Source organism: Cygnus olor, chromosome 7 (assembly GCF_009769625.2).
Source record: "Cygnus olor isolate bCygOlo1 chromosome 7, bCygOlo1.pri.v2, whole genome shotgun sequence".
Classification (NCBI taxonomy): Eukaryota; Metazoa; Chordata; class Aves; order Anseriformes; family Anatidae; genus Cygnus; species Cygnus olor.
The window spans coordinates 12335405-12356722 of record NC_049175.1 but is presented as its reverse complement, the minus strand read 5'-3'; the positions used below and the strand labels follow the sequence as shown (position 1 = coordinate 12356722).

At 37.0% G+C, this 21318-nt stretch overlaps 1 protein-coding gene across 1 annotated transcript in view; it reads right to left on the bottom strand.

Moving 5' to 3' along the window:
- Positions 1 to 454: 454 nt before the first annotated feature.
- MYPN (myopalladin) overlaps positions 455 to 21318 on the bottom strand; it is a 47979-nt gene continuing 27115 nt past the window's right edge. The window contains exons 12-19 of the mRNA XM_040564222.1: positions 14207 to 14428; positions 13525 to 13674; positions 12502 to 12581; positions 11822 to 11948; positions 10118 to 10325; positions 9246 to 9411; positions 7245 to 7378; positions 455 to 5112 (exon numbers count right to left, since the gene is read on the bottom strand). Of these exons, the coding sequence (XP_040420156.1) occupies positions 4943 to 5112; positions 7245 to 7378; positions 9246 to 9411; positions 10118 to 10325; positions 11822 to 11948; positions 12502 to 12581; positions 13525 to 13674; positions 14207 to 14428 (1257 nt within the window). The 3' untranslated portion in view covers positions 455 to 4942. The remainder of the gene's footprint in view (positions 5113 to 7244; positions 7379 to 9245; positions 9412 to 10117; positions 10326 to 11821; positions 11949 to 12501; positions 12582 to 13524; positions 13675 to 14206; positions 14429 to 21318) is intronic.

Genomic DNA, 21318 nt, shown 5'->3' with positions numbered 1-21318 from the left:
TTTTGAGACACCATGGACTTCAGGTATGACAGTCTGTAAGAACTATATACCCAAACATAGATTTGGGGGACTAATTCTACTAGATGCTGATAATCTGACAAGTCTGTTGACCTTTAAAACATGCAAATTGTCCTAAAGACTCCTTGGCTTTTGCTCTGGTTGCCCTGAGAAAACTTGATGGAGGGGCTGCAGTTATCACATAAAGAAAACATAATTTAAAACAAGAGCAAACTGATATTAAGAAAAAAAAATAGCAACTGCATCTCACAACTATATGCTAGAATCATGTCTAGGATATCTCTAACTTGATGGGTACTGTATGATTTTCTTCTAAAAAATGTAAAGTCCAATTCCATTAATGTCATCGGCTGTCAAAGCCAAGTTCTGAAGAAACTTTGGGTCTTGTTCCACACTTTCTCAATTATTTGAACACATCAAGGACACACTCTTGTATGCAACTCTGAAGCATTTATTTAAGTTCAGGTGAGATGAAGGGAAGTACATTACTAAACAGTCAGGCGTTTGTTTATTTTTTCCATTTATATGCATTTAAAATGTCCTTTAAAACTGATATTAACATTTTTCTTTCCCATAGAGAATAATTTTGGATCAAAAAATAAAAAATATCAACTTTAATCAAGAAAAACTTATAAAATAGAATTTTAAGGCTCAAAGTGAACATCTATGTATTGGAAATAGTAAGGCAATTAACAGTGAATCACTTCTTCAATATTTAATAATTAAAATGTTTCATTAGATCTTGCTAATCATTTTGTATGAAGACATTTTCCAGAAACTAATGCTTTTTTACCATTGTAGCAGTAAGAACGCAGTTCTTATAGGAATTCTCATTCCAGATTTGTTTCTTTGCAGTATCTATCATTACTGTAAACAGTTGCAATTGGCAATTGTTTACGTATTAAATAAAAGACTGCAGACTTGGCTTTTTGTATTCTGAAGTGTGCTCTCCTCTTCTCATGTTAGTGTACGTGAGGCATTCAGAAGGTATGCTCCACCTTCCATATGGAAGCAAATGATCTCAATCCAGCTGTTTTAAGGCAAGAAGTCTGTCAGTTCAATGCAGACTGCTCTATGATGCTGCTGAGGACTGGGTCTGTACCAAGGTGGACCAAAATTTTAAAGCCAAAATAATACTTTAGCCTTCTAGAATTACAACATAGAAATTGTGATTTCTGATATGGTTTGAAATATATGGTGCCTCTGGTCATCTACGTAACCAGGACTAGAACAGATCAAGACATTAAATAAACCTACAAGATTCTGAATCAGAAAATGACCTGTTAGTGAAAGTTTACAAAAATAAGCATTTCTGTATCTCATTGATATAACGTTATGCTTCACATTGTGGTGTTTTACTGGATTTGTGGAAGATAATAGCTAACAATGACTTCAGTAAAGGCTCTAACATTGATTCTTGTTGTTGTAGTAGCCTGTCCTGAATAAGAGAATGAAATACCGTGTTAGCGTGAAGTGTGAAATCAGCTATTCAATTGAACAAAACAATGAAAAGACAAGCTGTTCAGGAAGAGAGCACAATTGCATAGTCTCTGGTGTGTCTTGACACAGTATGATACCTTCACGGCACATGAACTCAAACATCAAGTTTTGTGAAAACTCAGTGTTGTCTCTTCTGCTTACACAAGTGATTTTTCCCCTTGGCTTTTCCATCAGTCAACAAAAGCATCATTTGTGCATCTTCTTTGTGATGAGCACATCAGTATTACTAATTAACAGCATTTACATCCATTCACATAAGCTTCCTTTACGCACTTATTTTATGGGCTCAGTATATGCAGAAGAGAAATGTGTTGTAGCAGTTAATGAGCAAAAATTAATGACTACAGACCATTTGGGACCAGATACTGATTTTGTTTGTGTCAGATGCACTGAAAGTAATTCTACTGACTTATGCATTACATGGGGAGGTATGGTAGATAAAGTTTTGATCTTTTTGTTAGTAAATACCATCATGAAGATAACGTTATAGTTCAGCTGACAGATTCTGGTGACCCACTCTCTGTAGCCTATTTCTCAATGGGACTTCTGGGGCCTCTTGTTGAATGACTAAGAATTAATCCTTCTTATACAGATTTTTGGGAAAAGTCTTTCAGCAGTAGCTTTTTGTCTTTCCCACCTCCAAAAACAAATGTGTGTGCATTTTAAAAAATTGTGTACCATTTAACTTTCCGCTTGTCTGTTCAGGTTATAATGATGTAAGGCAGGAGATATTTCAATGAAATCATTGAAAAAATCTTCTTTCTGTGCACATTGTCCTTTGATTTGTACCAAGTTCTTGGGCATGTTGTCTGATGTTATAAAATGTGAGAATCACTGCTAACATCAGTAATATTAACAAGTATGATTCTAGCACTGGTAGTCAGGTATTTGCTAGTAATAAGTACTACTCTTCCTTTCTTCTAAACTGTGTAAAGAAATCAGGTATCAAGACTAGTGGAATATATCACAGTGAAAAAGGAGAAGCTTGTGCTTCTTAGTTTCTACTCAGTCAGTAACTTAATCTGTACAGGATATTCAGACAGGCAGTGGAAAGTAAAAGAATTTAGGAAGTATAGGATGATTTAGGTTGGAAGGAACCACAGGAAGTCATCTGGTCCAACCCCTTACATAAAGCCAGGCAAGGGGGCCACAGTGGAGTGCTAGACAGGAAAACAGCTCAACTGAGCCTATACTAGGTGGAAAGCCTGATGAACAATATCCGGTTTTGAATACCTTGGATCAAAATCCACTTTTCAGTTCTGTCATGAAGTAATGGGAAGACCAGGGCTGTAGATGGAGGTTGAACATTACCTTTTGTGTCTTAATTTCCTCTCTTCCCACTTCCCAACAGCACTGGATTAAGTAAGCAAAAACTAAAAACTTCCCTTGTATTATTTTCCCAAGAGAAGTTACTGACATGGGAAACTTTAAATTTTGGGTTGCCCAAGTTTGACTCTCTCTAAGTTTAGCTTTCGAATCCCTAAGCCATCCTAGAAACAAACGGATTGGAGGAACAACGGGTTCTCTATCCTGGAGACCCACAATTTGTCTTAAATCAGGCATCCCATAACTGATGTCACTTTAATCAGTGTATCACTTTTAATAGCTAGTAGTTTTATTTTGTTTGCCAGGGAGGAGATGCAACATCAGCAACAACTGGCATTTCTGCTTTCCCACTGAAGTCACTGTACCTTGTTTTGTCGTTCAGGATAGGAGTATATCTTAGCTTCCTGGTCTGCTCAGTCTGGGCTGAATCACTTGAGATTTCTAGCAAAGGCACTGAAGTTGTAATGGTGGTTGTGGTATGGTCTCCACTCAGACAGGAAGTGGAACACTACTATAAACTCACTTCCCCTGAACCCTTAGGGAACCAACAGTTAAGTGTTAGAAAACAACATCAAAAGTTGTTTTCGTAGGAAACCAAGAGGTGAGAGGCTTTCTCTTTCTCAGTCTCTGGCTATATCTAGTGTTGGTTTGCTCTCAAGATAACTCCTCATTGTTTTCTTTGCATTTGCAATTTTTAAGTTACACTAAGTATTGAAAAAAATCCAAATAAGATCTAAAATGATAGTATCTGTTAATTTTTCATCTCTGAGACTTTGGTCAGGACTTTGTTGTATACACTTCAGCCATGTTGAAAGCAGGAAGCAAGAACTGCTTGAAAACAATGTCTAAAGAAGAGAGATAGCAATAACATAAAGGTGCAAGAAATCATCTTAGATATTCCCAGATTCTAAGTGCTGTACAACTGTTTAGATGCTAAATTAAATTAAATCAGTTGTGTTCTCAGCACCTTCTGTTGCACCTTCATTAAATTGCCTTATTTGCTACTACTATTAGATACAGTAGGGCTTTTTAGCTCTTTGTACATAATTGTTGCTTGAATTCATAACTTTTTGTTATGAATAACTTTTTGTTAATGGAATTTCCTCTGTCTTAATAGTAGACACCACACTTGTGATTGTTTCCTAAATGATGGTGAAATCATTTAATTCTATTGAATCATAATTCCTTTCCAGTTAGTTAAAAAGCAAACTAGCTGGTAGATACTTTTCTTTCAGTCACATTAAAAATGAGGAGAAAGAGATTGATATTTGCAAACCCTGAAGATAAAAGTTTGATATAATCTGTGTTTAAAGGCAGAGAATCACTATCAATGTAAAGAAAAAATATGAAGCACATCTGGAAAATACTTTCAGCTATGAGTTCTACAGAAGATGCTTCAGACTACAGGAAGTTTAGTTTCCTATGTTAGAGTCCTAGGCACGTGTCCTGTACCTTACTTTATGAATCATTACACCATGAGTACACGGTTCATGGAGTACACACACACACAAATATAAATATATAGGGTACACACCTGTACCTACATGAAATGCTCTACTTATCTAGTCATGAGTCCAACAATTCTAAAATTATCTGGCATAATCATATATAAAAATGAGTTACATCTTTTCCCTTTTACTTGTGCTTTGTGATTTTTTGGCATTTTTTTAGAATTACATTCAAAGTCATGTTGTTTACCCTCATTCAGGATTGTTGTTACTGTAGTGTTGATGTTTTCACTGGTAGTTTTCCAGCTAAACATCATCAATCCTTAACATGGCTTGCTACAACACAGTAGCTTTAATTCAAGCAGAAGTGGTATTGGCTTTTAAGTGCTGAAAACTATGTTTACTATGTAATTCTTAGCAAACTACACAGTACTGAATTTATTGCACAACACTCCATACCACAATTATCCTGCAGTAAAATACTATGCAAAAGTCTTGTATATGTTACTTGCAAAATTCACAGCAGCAGTACACTTAATTACAAACAGGTTTCTTGTAAACCTTGGCATCTCGGCTTGTACCTCTTTATTTTTTTTCACAGTTCTAGTATTTCTGCAGGTGTAACTGGAACCATTGTTTGCTTATATTTTTCAAAGTTCTTCACTTTCCACCACCTTTTGGGTTGGGGATGAAAACAGCATAGGGCTTTCAGTAGTTGGAAAGGCAGAAAAAATCTCGAGTCCTTGACCAGTAAGGTTTGCATACCGACCACCACCAGGTCGAAGCTTTATTGGCTGTGCAATTTGATGGTGCCACTGAGCTGAAGCAACAGAAACAGAATAGACTACGTAAACATCTAATTAAGTTAAAAATGAAACAACAGAAGCCAATGTACACAAATGAAAAGTTGTTTCCAACATCCTTGAAGAGAGCACAGCATTTTGTTTCCCGTTTTAGGGTCTGTTCCTTCAAATATTATCATCCATATAATTTATGAGATGGGTGTTTTTATTGCAGTATTGATGGAATTCCATCCCTGTACAATTCAATGGCAACACTTACATGGATTTCAGTAAGTCCAAAATTTAATCATTTAATCTTTGGAGCCTTCTCCAAAGCTCTTGCAATTAAAAGACAAGACATACTGTAGTGTTAACAGAGATGAACAAACTGAACATAACTCTGATTTTGTACTATTCCACCCTCTGGAGGACTTTTTTTTCCTTCCTTTTTTCTTCTTCTTTTTCTTTTCCTTTTTTTTTTTTTTTTAAATAAGTGATTATGGTTTTGATTTTTCTATACTATTTACAATTAGTAATGTTTCTGAGTTTTTTTATAATATACTGAATGAAATGTAATTATATTAACACTTACAGAATCCAAAGTTAAATATTTAATAATTTAGAAGTAAGATGCCACATGTTCCCGTATAAAAAAATACTGTTACAATTTTGTGAGAACATTTGGCTATTACATGATAATTAACAGCTATAACTCTTAAAGTATTTTACAAAGGGGAAATGAGTATTATCTTAATCTTTATTTATCCATACAAAACCTCCAGGTCTGCATTCAAAATTGACAGGTATGGAATCACAGAATGGTTTGGGTTGGAAGGGACCTTTAAAGCTCTTCTAGTTCCAACCCCACTAGTAATTAAAATGAAAAAGTACAAGTTCAGGCTACGAAAGTCTGAGAATAGTTTAGTGTGGGAGACATATAATCTGCATATTAAGCATTGATAGGAAATGTTTATTATCTTTCCATGCTGAATTTTGACCCTGTCTTACTGGAAATTTTTTTAAAAGCGCCTCTTTTTTTTTTTTTCTTTCTTTTTTTTTTTACCACCCCCCAACATGTTTGCATTTGAGCCATGCTCTCATTACTGTAGTTTTTTCTTTGCGCATGGAATCACAAATTCAAGACCAAACTTTCACTCCCCACTCATTTGAAATTGCACAAAGAAAAGTGGTTTCTGTTCATTTTCTGGCTTGTAGCTTGCATCCTTCATATGAAAATTTAATGTCCGTCTTGCCACATTTAGACACCTAAGGAATTATTTCTCATTTTGTGTATTCTGTTTTGAATCAGCCTCTCACCAGCCCTGTCTTGAACATTACATTTCTGTTGTCTATATCACCACAAGGTGGCAGAAAACTGACAGAGATGTGTGAGTGACTTGTGGTTATCCCTGATATTAAGTGGTTTTTGTTGTTGTTGTTGTTTAAGTGAGAAATACAAGGTTGAAAACTATTTTTTCCCTTTCAGGGTATGGATATAACCCCATAGTTTGTGCCATGTTTTTTTAATTTTTTTTTTTTTAAATTATTGCTTAAGTAATCAAAGTATTCTCTCTTTTTTGGGGAGTCTAGATAAAGTGCCTTAACTAGTACATGCATCCTGCATAGATAAGGAGAAATTAAATGACATGCCATAGTTCTTGAACTAAGCTTGGGCCTTCTGAGTCCTGAACCAACACATTATCCTCTCAGCTAGCTTGCATTAGATAGGCAGAGCTTGCATCACACGTGTTGCCTGGAAGAAGGGTCTATTTTCTGGTGTGCAATGTATCGTTCCATCTCAGGTCAGTGCTGTAGCACTGCTGTGTGTGTGTCAGAGGGAAAGGAGTTAAGGTTCAATTTGAATATGCATTCATTGTATGTTTACGTGTTTAGGGAGGTGGAAAGCGGAAAACAGGAGTGGAGAATACTGTGCAAAACTCCTCTATTTTTTTCTCTTTACCCCCCTCTAAACTGATGTGGGAGAGCTAATCTGGTTGTTTAATGGTATCATTCTGCATCCTCCTGGTGGCCACATTAAAATGAAATCATGTGGTGACTCTGTAATGTCTTACCCATTGCAAAACTGGCAATTTAAGAACTAAGAATTGGATGAGGGCTGGGACCTGTCAAAGAAAATACTGATTTGTTTTACTGACTAGTCAATACCTACCGTATATGTCAAGTCTAGCAGTACAAGAGACAATACCAGCTTCATTTTTTGCAGACAAGGTATACCAGCCCGCATCGGCTTTCTTGGCAGGCTGAATCAGAAGGCAGACATACCCGGTTGTATCTTGGTGCATGCTGGGAAAAGAAGTGTTTTCGAGTTAGAATTTCTCAAGAGCACGTCAACTTTGAGATTTTACAGTATGTACGTTCACTATGAAACAAATACACCATAACTTCTATTCTCAAAGAGGTAGCAGACCAAGACCTTTATACTCAATAGGCTTCCTTTCAGTATGGCCCTAGCCAATGATCTGAGTTGCTGAAATCTGTTCTTGATCCTCTCAGCTGTGCAAAGCCATGGTGTGACACTGTAAGCTGAACTTTTGTTCTGTATGTGTTAATATTGCAATTGCTTACCGAAGTCCAATGAACTAAACCTGTGCAAAGCTGCTGCAGGGTGTTTTCTCCTGGTTCAGAAGCTGGAAGAATAATATTTGTACAAACTTGTGGTGTTTTTCACAACAGTAATCAGAGCCAGTCAGAAGCTTTCTCATGGCACCCATTTTTTTCAGGCATGAGAAAAATGCCTGAGTGGCAAAATCATGAAGATTCATTTGGACAACATTATAAATGAAACCTGTTTCATTGTTCCCTCCTCTTCCTTTGCTTTTCAGCAATCCAAGGCTTTCTGGCCACAAGTCGCAGGGAAAACTATTCAGTAGTTTATCAGAGAACTAAGGCTCCTCTGTTCTCTAGGCTGTAGCTGGTTGTTTTTATCAACCCAAGCGTTTCCCTCACTAAAAAGAAACAAGTGGGAGATGAGCACATCAGAATACTTGGAGTTGCAGGATGTTCTGAAAATTGACATTTTGCTTCCACATGAACTGGAATGAAACATCAAACCACAAAATTTCGGGTCAAGAGGACATTTTGTGCTCCTAAATAAAAAAGGGAACGTTCAGCCTTTGCTATCTGCAGTACATAATTTGCCTTACACTGGTGACACAGAAATGTAGAAGCTCATGCATATCCATATCACGATACAGAAAACATCTCTTGGTCTCCTTCCCAGCAGGAAAATAATAGGTGAGACAGGGAAAAGCAAGGAAAATGCTCATTGCACAAATGGATCTGTGTGGAGCCAGTTGAAGGCTTGGGTTTAGACATTCCTGCAATGGGCAGGACTTTATCAAGTAAAGTTTCCATTCACAGCAAGTGCTGCTGCTGAGCCAGTTTTCTTTACAGGTAGGCTTCAGTGTATGCATGTGAAAATGGTGCTTTTAGAAGTTGATAGCAGAGAGCCAATGACTGCATCAGATCAATAGTTGGAGCCAAGTAAAATATTAAAAATCAGATTTATATGAAGGTATAAACCTCAAAACAAAAAAAACCACGCTTTTTTATTAATCAGAGTCACATACACTATTTCATCAGTTTTTCTTTTTCAAAAAATAAAAAAGTGTTGTATTTGAATGGAAGAGCTGAATCCAATCAATGTTGCATTTTATAAGCAAACTATTTGCCTGTGCTCGTGATCAAACTTTATCTGCCTCTATATCTGATGTGCTAAGCTCTCTGTTATCCCATGCTCTGTGGTATTCAGAACCATCTTCTAACTGTTCTGAGTTTGAGCTGTTTGAATTCATCTTTAGTTAGAGCTAAACGGTGGGGAAAAAAATGTTTAAAGAGAGAACAAGCTGCTAAAACACACGAAAAATACCATAACAGTATCTTTGATTACAAGATGTTTATTAGGCCTGTGACCTGAAAGGTTTATTTCTGTTCTCTGAAGCAGTGGCATGTTATGTTCCATGCCTTTATTCTGAACCACTCTTGTTCACCTGACAGTGAAGTTCACCTGACAGTGACTTGACATTGTAAAACTTTATGCAGAAGAAATAAATAGTTTTAAGAATACCACCTGTATTAATTGCACAGCTTTTCAGTGAAACAATTGGTCCAGCTGCAAGAAATTCCTAGTATGGATATGATGGTACAGTACCTCATCCTCTCTCTGTTTGATGGGATGGTTTCATTATCCTTCTTCCAGTAAAATATGGGGGGTGGCATTCCCACAACCCTGCATTCTAATCTGACCGGGTACCCTTCTGGAACACCACAGTTCTGAAGCTTCTCCAAAAACATGGGGGCTTTTTTTACTTCCTTTGCTGGAAAAAGAAGAAGAAGGATTGAATACCAGCTATTTTTTTCTTTGTTTGTCATTGAACAATAGGGAAGAATGCAAACAAAAATGATTCTTGTGATATCAAAATAGGTTGTAATTTTTTTATGAGATATTGGAAGGAAAGTGAAATGCCGTGATGCAGCCCCCATAAGAGAACATACAGCAAATAATATGCATTGAAGAATGCATGCATATATGTATGCATGGGTGTAAACCTACTACCATAGCAGGAAATTAATGCCAGATCAGTGGATTTCAACAGCTTGCATCTTGCAAGACTTTAATAAAGAACAGTATTCATATTTGTATTTATTTTATTCAAAAATACTTTTTTTTTAAATCAATTAAATTGGAACTGGCATCTAGGAGACCTCAGCATATTTTATGAATTCAAACCCTACGAATTCCAGGGAGAGAATTAAGGACGGAATTTTGCCAAGACAAGAGAAATAGCGTGATGATGATTCAGAATTCTTAAAGGCCTCTGCTAGTAACAGGACTGCACCTCTCAGCTGAGCACCAGGTCCATTTCTCTCCATCAAATGAGTGTTATAGCCATTGAACTATAACTGCTATCAGTGAATTAACTATTTACTTATACCTGTCTGTAGGAAAACTAAGTGAGATATTTCTGGAGAAATGCATGTAAATAACTACAGCACTCTGACTAATTTTTGAATGATTCTTACCTACAACAGTCAGCTCCAGAGTAAATGAATTTTGTCCTGCTCTATTAGTGGCAAGGCAAGTATAAGTTCCAGCATCATTTTGTGAGAGAGGATCAATGAGCAGAGAGTGAACTCCAGTCTCTCTGACCAGCATCTTGTGGGTGCCATCTGGTAATACAGGTTTGCCGTTCAGAAGCCACGTCAGGTCTGGCGTTGGTAACCCGCTCACCTAACAGAGAGTGAAACAGCCAGAGGCAAATGTCAAACTGACAACTGGATTTTAGTAAATTCATAGGTAAGCCTTTCTTCAGATATCATCTGAATAATGTCAGCTTCTGGGTTGTTTATTTTACTGATTAGTTCCAAAAATGATCAAAACAGAAAACAAACAAATACCAAGAGAAATAAATATATGAAATGCTTACATTTTTCTTAGTCAGAAAGGACAAAGCTTGATTACATAATCAGATTCACAGAAGGCTTCTAATAATCTGCCTTTTTTTTTTTTTAGTGATGATTATAAATCAAAACTACTCAGTTTAACAGACATTTAAAAAGGCATTCTATACAAATGACTTTGTATTTCAGAAATTTTGATGAAGAATTATATAGTTCTTTGTAGCTGTATGATACATATTACATATTACATATTATACATACAAGATACATATTTTATAGAAAGGTTATTAGACTATTATACTCTTAAAGATCTTTCCAGTAGATAGAAGTACTTACTCATCTCCAAAATATTCCTTTCCAAACGCTATTCTACAAACCAGAGAAAGACGGAAGTGAAACTTGCCTGAACAAAGAGCTGCTTTCTTCCAGGTTTGTGTAATACCAGACATGCACTAAGACTTCTCAAGCTCTGCTAGGACAGCAGAGCTAAGAATAGTCAAATTCTTTGGCATGCTCTCTAGCAAACTTTATGTTGTAAATTAAGTAGTAATCAATCTTACTCATCTTCAGGGAAGCATTTACATCTGCTCCAAAGCTTCTACTCTGTTCAGGGTAGGAGACGTTCTGGAGCATCGAAGAGGTCAGTGTCAGCACTACCACCTTTCTGTCTGTACTACTGGGACATAGAACAGCTACCAAAATATATCAGAGAACATGAGTTTCTTAATGCTGTTGAATAACAGGAAGCTCACTATGTGTGTGCTCTAATTTCTGACAACTCTGTATTTGGGATTTGTATCTATAAATTCAGATTCTTCAGCATCTGTGTGTGTTAGGGAAGCATAAAATGAGCTAGGCTCTATTCCTTCTTTTTAGGGAGTATTAATCTTCAGTAATTCAGTCCAATACAATGGAAATGCTAGTTTGAATAGAATAGAACATGCTAATTCTCTCATGATTTTGAGCTATTATGGATTAAGTTCAAGAATCTGATAGTGCAGCAGGAAGACCTGTCATTCCCAGATGAACTTTTGGAGTTTGGACTGGTAAGGACACGGTGAATGTATTTAGTGATTTGAACAACCCCGTAAGTGAGCCTTCTATTTCTGGGGTTGTGTTCTTTGTGTTCTTCATGCCATACAGCATGTGTTGTACAGAAGTCCCCTGAATCCACTCAGAGAGAATGGCAATAAGCAATAATTTTTAAAAATGAAGCATTAAAACTTTAACAGAAAGTGTTCATGCAAGCAATAAAAACATGAAAACACCTACCAATACATATACACAGATATGAATAGAGAGAAGAACAGACGAAACTGTTAATACCTTACAATCCAATCTACAAAGTCGCCCTTCGTGTGCTACCATATCACCTGGAGCCTGTAGAAAATAGGGCCTGAAAAAGCGTTCTTGAACTGCTTCTCTGTCTCCCTCTGGTACCCGGGATCGTGTTCTGCAAGACAAAAATTCCATGTGTGTGTTTGGAAGCCAAATTATTTTACTTTTTTTAATGCTGAGTAAAGAATGAAATTGCAGAAAAGTAGGAACAGATAGTTTGAGCTAAATAAAAGGGTAGAAAGAAATGCACTGATTTACATTGTAATTTACATTGTAATTATTCTATGATTCTATGATTTAATTGCATATTTTCCATTTAGATTATCAAATGAACTATATCAGGTAGTATCATTGGATTCCCAAGATGCCCTTTATTTCTTTTTGCTTTTTTGTTTTGGCTGAATTTCATCATGCTAATCCATTCCTTTCCTCTAACTCTACTAAAACAAGTGAAATAATACTTTACATTTAAACTTCCCTGCATTTAAAGATAACTTTCAAAAACATTACACTCTAGAAGCGACTTGTTGGGAGGTATGTGCTGCTGTTATTTCCATTTAATGGTTGAGAACTGAAGTGGAGAGTATGCTGAAGTATAGCAGCCAGTTATTTTGAATACCTTCAATAAGAAGCATAAGGAGGGTGTGAAGGGTTTTTTTTCCTTTTACCTGTGAGGCTGAATTGTTGATATTCGGCCCCGAACAGGGATACTCTGAACCATCAGGTGGCCTGAACAACTGACTCTTCCCTGCAAATCACAATGGAAACAGAATTAGTAGTTGGTTAATAGTTCATTTAACTGTAAAGTATAAATATTTAACATCTACAATGCACTAGGATTTGTTTTTGTTATGTAAGTGAACTAAGTGTAACTACTTTTTAGAAGCAATTGCTTTTAGTGTGTGGTGGAGTGCAGGTGAGGCAGGCGTTTCTTTGTGTGTCTAGAGCAGTGTTTCTCAAATTCTTCAAGGCTGTGTCAATGCATTTTGCAGCAGCGCTATATAAACCGGCTTAGTGTCTGTCCTTGCTTGTTCATTCCTGCTACTGTGCCTCCACAGGTACTGTCTGCTGCTGTATTTGTATTAGCATAGTTGTTGTTTGTGCTACCACATGGCAACTGGGTATTTGGCTGAAGTATAATTCAGAAAAAAAGTGAAAATTTCAACTGGAAAACTTGCCTGATCTAGTTGACTGTATAACTAAATAAACAGCTAAGCTAGCACATAGAGTGAAGAGGACTGATTAGGGGACAAGACTACTTGCAGATGCACATTTTTTGCAGGCTAGATAAAGAATAATTGTGTTTGTTAATGCTTTCAAATTTGATGTACCTATTGGTTTCCCTTTGCTCTATTCTTCCTGCCTGAAATATGATGTCTGCCTTGTCATTATATCTCAAAAGATAGCTGTCTACAACAGGCAGGGTTTCAGAAAATCGGGCAGGGGTTACTCATGTGAAAAGAATATCCTTAATGATTGTGACTGAGATGAGTAAGAACAGGGGAGTAATTTCATCATTCTGCATTATATTTCCCTCTCCTATCCTCTGAAGCATCTGATCTTTGATACAGTCACCACTCAAGGTTGGACTAGGTAGCCTGATCTTTGTTACTATTGACACATATTATACAGAGACAAAAAAAAAAAAAGCTTTTTTTTTTTTTTTTATAGAGGAAAATAAAACACCTTACTTGTGGGTTTGCAGCCATAATGGTATAGTTTCCATCATCATCATTAGTAGAAGTTTCAATATGTAAAGAACATGTTCCATCTCCCTCTCTGCTCATTTTGAAACGTGAGTTTTTCTTTGAAATCTGCTTGCCATCCTTGAACCAATATACCTGATCAGAAAAAAGAAGTGACTTACTCTTGCTCTGTAATCAAATAGCAACTATAAAAATGTAGGTAAGAACACAACAGAAGTTAACAAGTTGCTTGTATAAATTTTAGAATACCATAAAATTTACAGGTGGTTTACAAAGTGAAATTGAATGATTCCAGGCTGAGCTGAGAAAACAATATGTCTCCTTTGCACAGCTGAAATTGTCAGGTTCTGTTTTCTTGGCTGTAGAAACTTTATTGGTTATCTCAGACCAACTCATCTTTCTGAAAGTTAATTTTGTTTTGTTTTGTTAGGACTTTCTGTTTTTCTTAGTCAGGTGGTTGTGATGCAGTCCATACAGTACAGCAAGGCCTGATACATGCTCAATAGCAGGTATTGTTACTTGAGCAAGTTGGGGGAAATAATTTGTTCTAAAGCTCTCTCCACAGAATTATGTTCTTCAGAATGCGACTTGCCAGAGGGCTGTATAGGAAATAGCAGGTAGTTCATTTTTATTCCTCCACAGCTAACAAACAGTGAGAATGACCTACCTTGGGAACAGGTATTCCAACAATTTTGCAAGTGAATGTGATAGGAGATCCTTCCATTACCCGGAAATGCTTGAGTCTCTTATCAAAGATGGGTGCTATGTATTTGCCTGTAGGGATTTCTTCATGTTGCACTTCATCATCTGATTCATCCACTGGGGTGCGTTCAAGGCGAAATTCTATTTCGTTCATCAGCCTCTGCTCAAAGCTTGAAATCCTGTATTCCTGCAGAGTGAGAGAGGCACGACTCAGAGCTAGATGAGTCATGTCCTATGGTATTTGCAGTCATTTGCACTTTTAGACTAATGCTAAAATGAGTGAAAATAAAAAAACCTATGCAAACTAGGACTTACTGAAACAGTCTGAATTTGGTCTGCAGGAACAGATTCTCACTGCATATGAAGTTTGCACAATTTTACTAATGAAACTGAATGTTTTCAAAGGCAGCAAAAAAAAATAAAAAAAAATGAAACACAAGCGCATTAAAACCCTTAGAAGATTAAATAGATGGAAAACCATTATATCCCTGCATAAACGACCATTTCCGTATAACATGATGTTATTAGGAGCCTCCTCCATAATGCCCTGATGTCAGGTAGAAGCCTCTCATTACTTAGCTGAGCACTGTTCTGCATGAAGATGCCTTTTGTCAAGACCAAGAAACATTTGACCAGATGTCTCCTGCTGTAACATGTGAAGCTTCATGCCAACAGCCAGCTTCAGGTTTTGACACCAAACCTGTATTTATCCTGGGCATGGTAAAGCAATACAGATACACCTGAATAGCTGCAGGAATATCTTACTCAAGTAATTAAAAATTACTTGTGGAGAAGCTACTACCATGTGTAGGCCTTTAGCAATAACCACATTCTTTTTTTAGACCTGATTTTGTGCAGTTTGTGAGTCCAGAGCTTGCATTCTGGCTTCTATTGTCTGACCACTGACATTTCTGAGAGCAGGCTTCTGTTTTCTTCTATTCCCACGGCAAGCATGGATTTTCAGAATCTCACATTATGCTGTCAGATATTGCTGTTATGATGGTGTTTTTTTTTCTTTGTTAAAGAATTGATTAAAGAATCATCAAAAATTCCAAATTATGAGAAGTATATCCCTGATTATTTAGCCACTCCATCATACTTGTGATTGTGCTTTTGACCAATATTTCCCAAGTATTAAGAAGCAAAAGTAGAGAAACATCACAAAATGTTAGCTAAAGAAGTCTTTGAATTCTTCAGGAGTCCATGGAGACAGAAGTGGCCAAAGGTTGAGAGGTTGCAGGGGAGTTCTGAGGAGATGGGGTCTAGGGCTCAGTGTGAGAAATGGAAAGGATTAACATGACAGCCACAAAGCCTAAGTAAAAAAGTTGAAAATTGCTGTGGTCGAATAAATGCTCTAATAATATCCATCTTTGGTACTGTAATGGTAGATGTTGTTTAACACTCTCAATCTAAAATCTTTTTTTATGGGGGGGATTGTTGTAAGGTCTGCTCTACTAACGTTAGCTATGGTAGGAAAAGACAGATAGTTCAGGGTAGGGAAGAAAGTACTTTATGAAAGAACTGTTTTTGCTGGAAACTGAGCCCTCCTTCCACTCATCCCAGTTTCTCTGATGCTGCAGGGCTGTTCCTTCCACACAGCTTTGGAGCACTACCTGTAATTGCAGTGTAACAGTGTTCACAGGGAGCTCTGCTTGCTGGATCCCACCTTCAAGATACCTTCCTTACCCGTAACACTCTCTCTCCACTCTGACAGGGGACAGGCTGTCGCTGATACTCTCTTCAAATATACCACTGCGAGTACAGCTTTGCTAAGAGGGAATTTCAGAGCTTGCACATCTCTAGAAGTGTGCAAGACATGCACCAAAGGGGGAGAGTCGGCCACTAGGTGGAACCGTCCACTTTCCTTGTGGGCTTTTGTTTGCTCTGGGGGCTGGCCAGCAGCTGATGATCAGCAAGCAGCCTTATAAAGTTTCATCCTGTTGAGCTTTTTTTGTTTCTCACAGCATGTCTCAGCAAATCATTTTAATAGATCAAATTCTGATATCAGTTAAGCCAGTGTAAAACCGGAGATTCTCTGATTTCCAACCAACCAATGCTTGTAGTGGTTACATTGGTTATAGTGTCCTAAGGGGAAAGTTAAGCAATCAGTCTTTTAGCCTTGATATTGAGAAAAGGTGTGTGTGTTTTTAGGAAGAATCACGTAAAAATCTGGGAGTATCTGCTTTAAGAAATATCCCTGTCACCAAAAGGTACTGCAGTCATATTTTGTTTCTAGAATCTGCCATAACTTAAGGAATTCAAACATAAATGATTTGTGGTGACCGATGTACTGAAGAACATATTTGGAGTTTGGTTGTCCTTCCACTTCTTTGAAAGCTTTTAATAGATTCCTTCTTGTTGTTTTAGATAGTTCTTGACAGCAGAAAGCAAAATCTGTGGCAAAAAATTGCACCTGCTCAGAAAGGATTATCTCGAGTCTCTGAGTTATCCAATAGGACCTGACTATACTATATATAATTCTTCTTAGAATTAAATTATTTTCAGTGATTTCACATGTTGTGTGGCCTTTGGAAATGTGGAGGCTAATTAAGGACTAATTAAGCTAGGGGTAATCTCTTCCTCTCCCTTCCTTTCATTCATTTAATGAATCGTAATGTGATAAAAGGTCAGGACAGTATAGCAAATATGGTACAGATTCTCATTTCTGCCTGTCTAAACATGTTACTGCTTTTTGTGTAAGGAACTTCTCAAAAATAGTGTAATTATTTCTGTATATTGGTCCTATAACAGCATATTATAAAGTTAAATACACTGCTTTGCATGTATGTTTCTCATTTGTCGTATCTGAGCACTTTTTAGCAGTTATTCCCTTTGTGAAGATAAGCCATTTTTCAAGTGTTTACAGGGCAACAGAGCTGATGGACAGAGTAGGTGAGGTGACCCACAACTTCATTACCTCAAAAACTAGATACAGTAAATCCATGACAGATTTATACTCCAGAAGGGCAACTCTGAACTCAGATGAGAATAAAATGAATGCAATAGTCTAGAAGACTACTAAAAAAAGCAGTAGTCTAGAGGACTAAAAAGTGGAAGAGGGCTTTTGCAAAAGTCAGTTCCTTTTAGTTGTTAAGTACAACCTAATTAAGAACAAAGGTAGAAAAAGCAGAGGGCCTGTCTTCTCGCACACAGAAAACAAAGACGCAAAATCAAGAAGAGAGCAGATCAGTTATTTACTGCCCTGTGAGCCTTACCAACAATTAACATTGTTATTTTGTAGCAGTACACAAATCTGCCACTAGACCATCTTAGTTGTGTAGTCTTTAGCTGGATAGAGCTAATGTATGTTAGAAAATATTGAAGTTAAGTTTCCCATGGCCTAGAAGTGTTGCCTGTGTGTTGTGTTTATACTTTAATCTTAGCCCTTTAAATGTGATTAGTGTGCATATATATGTTTATTTAAGTTTACACACAAATCAACAAGACTAAATTAATATTGTTATAAAAATTCTAACACCAACTTTCATAGATTGAAGGTGTTATACCACACTTCTTATGAAAAACATAAATCTCTGAAATAAGAGGAAATACATAGTCTTATAGAGAATATAATCTTGGAGATTTTGCTTGGTTGGTAGATTTCCTTCTAGGATTAGCAAGAACAGAAAATATTTGTTAATATGTCTTTCTGAAGAACTGTTTTTATCACGTAAGCCATAAAACTATTTCTGAATGTAATTACATAAGTGGAGTAGGGCAAAGTGTTTGTGGTTGTGTTTCAGACAAGTATTTTGTAAAGCGTCACACAAAGAACAAGTCAATTTGATTGCTGGGTATGATGTTAAAACTAGGCTGGAGTTCAGCATGCTGAGGAGACTAAGGCAAAGAGTACAAAGGTTCAAGCTCTGTTTCTGGGTCAAAAATGTAGGGGGCCAGCTGCATTTTGGCAACTTTTCTGGAACATGATATTTTTACAGACTAGAAGCCATGGAAATTACCACAATCATAAAGGTTAGAGGAACTTTAGTTGAGTGTTGATTCTCGTATACCATATAAAAACCTTATTCTGATCGCCACTCATTGCCAACTCCAGACAAGTTTCCCAGTTTAATCCCAGTGTTGTAACTTCTACTAGATTGGCTATTTGGCAGAGTTATTCTAAATCCAGTTAGCAGTTTATCTAAGAAACTGACATATATTTCATCTCAGTGTCTATTTCTAAGCTGTAACACTCCTTGGCTTTAAAGTCTGATCTAGGCTACTCTGACTGAAGTCTTCTGTTTAGTTTGGATTCTTTCTCTCTACCCCCACACCACTCCTCCGGCAATCAGGATAAAAATACAACAGATCCAATGTGCATGCTTTTCTTGCTTTTCTTCATATATCATGTCCCATGCAGAGATAGCAGGGAAGTAACTTATTTCTTGCAAATGAATTATTTTGGGCCTCTTACATAGCATAAGGCCTGAATATCATGCTATTCATATGTAAATACCAAGCCCTTGAAGAGACTAGGAAGTCAGTTGTGGTACACAATAGATGATACTCAAAATATTATTCAGCCCAAAGTGACTGAGCAAGAGGAAAACAGAAGAGAAAAGAAATGAAGTTTGTATCTCTAACTCCCATAAACTTAGCTGGAGTGAATGGCTCAGGAGTGTGTGTAACAGCATGAGGAGCTCAGGTTTCCTCTCCTAGGCGGTGAGTTCTGCAAGCCAGGATCCTTAACAGAAGAAAACTTATTTGTACTTTGTTGTTTAGATCTAGGTTTTGAGAAGGCATCTGCAAGTGACGGTTCAACGATTCATTACTATGATTATTGAGAATTTATACCGATTAATACTAAGATCTTCTAACTTGTCTTGGATGGGTTCTTAAATCACTTTCATTTCTAGTTCAGAGCAAACTTCCATGAGGACTCCTTGGGGTTTAATTCCCATCTGTAGTTCAAAATTATCTACATTTGCTGACTTTGGGATATGATATGAAGCTTGTCTTTGAGCAAGCTTTATGGAGTGGTTGAATTAAGTGTAATTATTGTGCTCTGGGGAATAGACTTATTGATTCTTGGGACCTTTCTGAGGCTGACTTAGTACAGGAACTGCAAGAAGATGATTGTGTTTTATCACTGTTGAGGTATTAGTGATGATGTGGCCTGTGTGGTGAGTTGGGTTCTGCAGATGGCTCTACAGACCATGGTCTTTAATGTTCTAAAAGCTTTTGGACAAACCCTGCATTTCTTCTGCTCTCAAATTTATTGTACAGTATATACTAGCAAAAGTAAAGAATATTCATTTGAGGGCTGTGAATAATGGCATCATTTTCTAAACAGCTGTGGTTTTTCTCTTTGTCCTAAAAATAAGGCAGTGACCATGCTGCTATCTGGGTCTTCCATAAGACACAACCAATGAGCATTGCCACATGCTATTCTTCATAGTAAATGACACAGATATATGGGCACAATTTATAATTCTTATTGAAAAAGGATGTTAAACAGGCCTAGGTACTTACTTCTTCCCTTCTTTTATTATTACATAGTCAATTGCTTTAATTTTGTTACTGCACAGGATTTTGAGGTTTAATTACCTCAATTTTCTGTTTGATATTATTTGTATAGCAAAGATTTAAGGGAATAATGCCTTTTGTTTCTAAGATTTGCCTGTAAAGCATAATTTTGTCTATTTATAGTCCCATTGATGTGAAGCCTGTTAATGTTTTCAACTAGAAATTTAGAATAATCACTTTGCATTACAAATTTATATATTTATTCCTTAGATTCTATGTCTGTCCTTTTCTTCTAACACTTACTTTTGCTTCTATGTGGCATATTCTGAATGAAAGTTATGAAGATATATTACTTGCAGGGAAGGTGAGAGGCCTGATGGACTGGATAGACAGACTTGGGGAGGTGGAAATGTGCTCTCTGTTCATCAAAGAGTGCAGTGACCTGGACATTCACTCAGCTTATGAGACTTGGATGCTGTGTCTCACAGGATTTCAAACTCAGTCTCCAAGAGGAAGCTCTAAGCTCCATTCTAATACAGCATTGTGGAGGTGGAGATGAGAGGGAAGTTCTGTCCTTGTTCTCTTTCTCTGTGTGTAAATAGTTAAACATCCACTAGAGCAAGGACAGGGACCTAGGTGTTTGTCCTAGTTCCTAGGCAGAAGAGTGGATTCTCCTTTTTTCTCAACCTGTCCCTACCTCTTTTCTCCAGCACAAAGTGGAAGGAAGAATTCTAACAGCTTCCTCAGACAACCATAATCATTAGAGCTGAAATACTCTCTGAAAAAAAGTCCTGCTAAAGGAGGGCCTGTTCTATGCTGCCTCAAATTCTCATTTTTTATTCACTGAGCTGGAGAAGGCAAGAGAGGGACTCATGTCTCCTGGTCAGAGAGCTGTTCTGAAATGTGGAATTTCCAGATTTCTGTGCTGCTGCTAAAGAACAGTTAATGATCTGTGCAAGCTGGGACAGCACCAACCATTCACTGTACCCACTGGCACGGAGTCATGCGGTCCTTCTGGGAGTTAAGAGTTATACGTTGGACTGTCTTGAGGCTAAGGAAGAAAATGGGTTAAGTCTTCTCCCGTATCTTGGGATTTGTCCTAACCTCTTCCTGCAATTGGATAAACCAATCCTTATTTAGTGTATCATCTGTTTGAAAGAACCGAGCAAATCTGACTTTAAGACATTTGGAATAACTGAACCACATTTTTTCCAGCACTTCCAGTGGTGATGAAATTTCACCTGGCAATCTAACATACTACCTACCATCTGCATAAATGACAGATATGGTGTTATTTCTGGTAAAAATAACAGCTTGTTATTACATGTGCTTGATCAAAAGTGAAGCTAGAATCTTAGCAAAATTTTATCTGTATTTCTATCAAAACTGCATGATTATCATAGCTGTAGAAGACTGAAGGCTAATGTGTTCTGTTCTCTGCAACAGCAAAATCACCAACTGCATTCTGATTCTAGATTTTTGTATTGTTGGTGATGAATGATGTACTGGATGAAACAGGAGGAGTACATCTGGATTATTAGATACCATGCTCAGTGCATAATGCTGACACACAGGAAAATCTTGACTTGTAAGCTAAACACTTATCATATC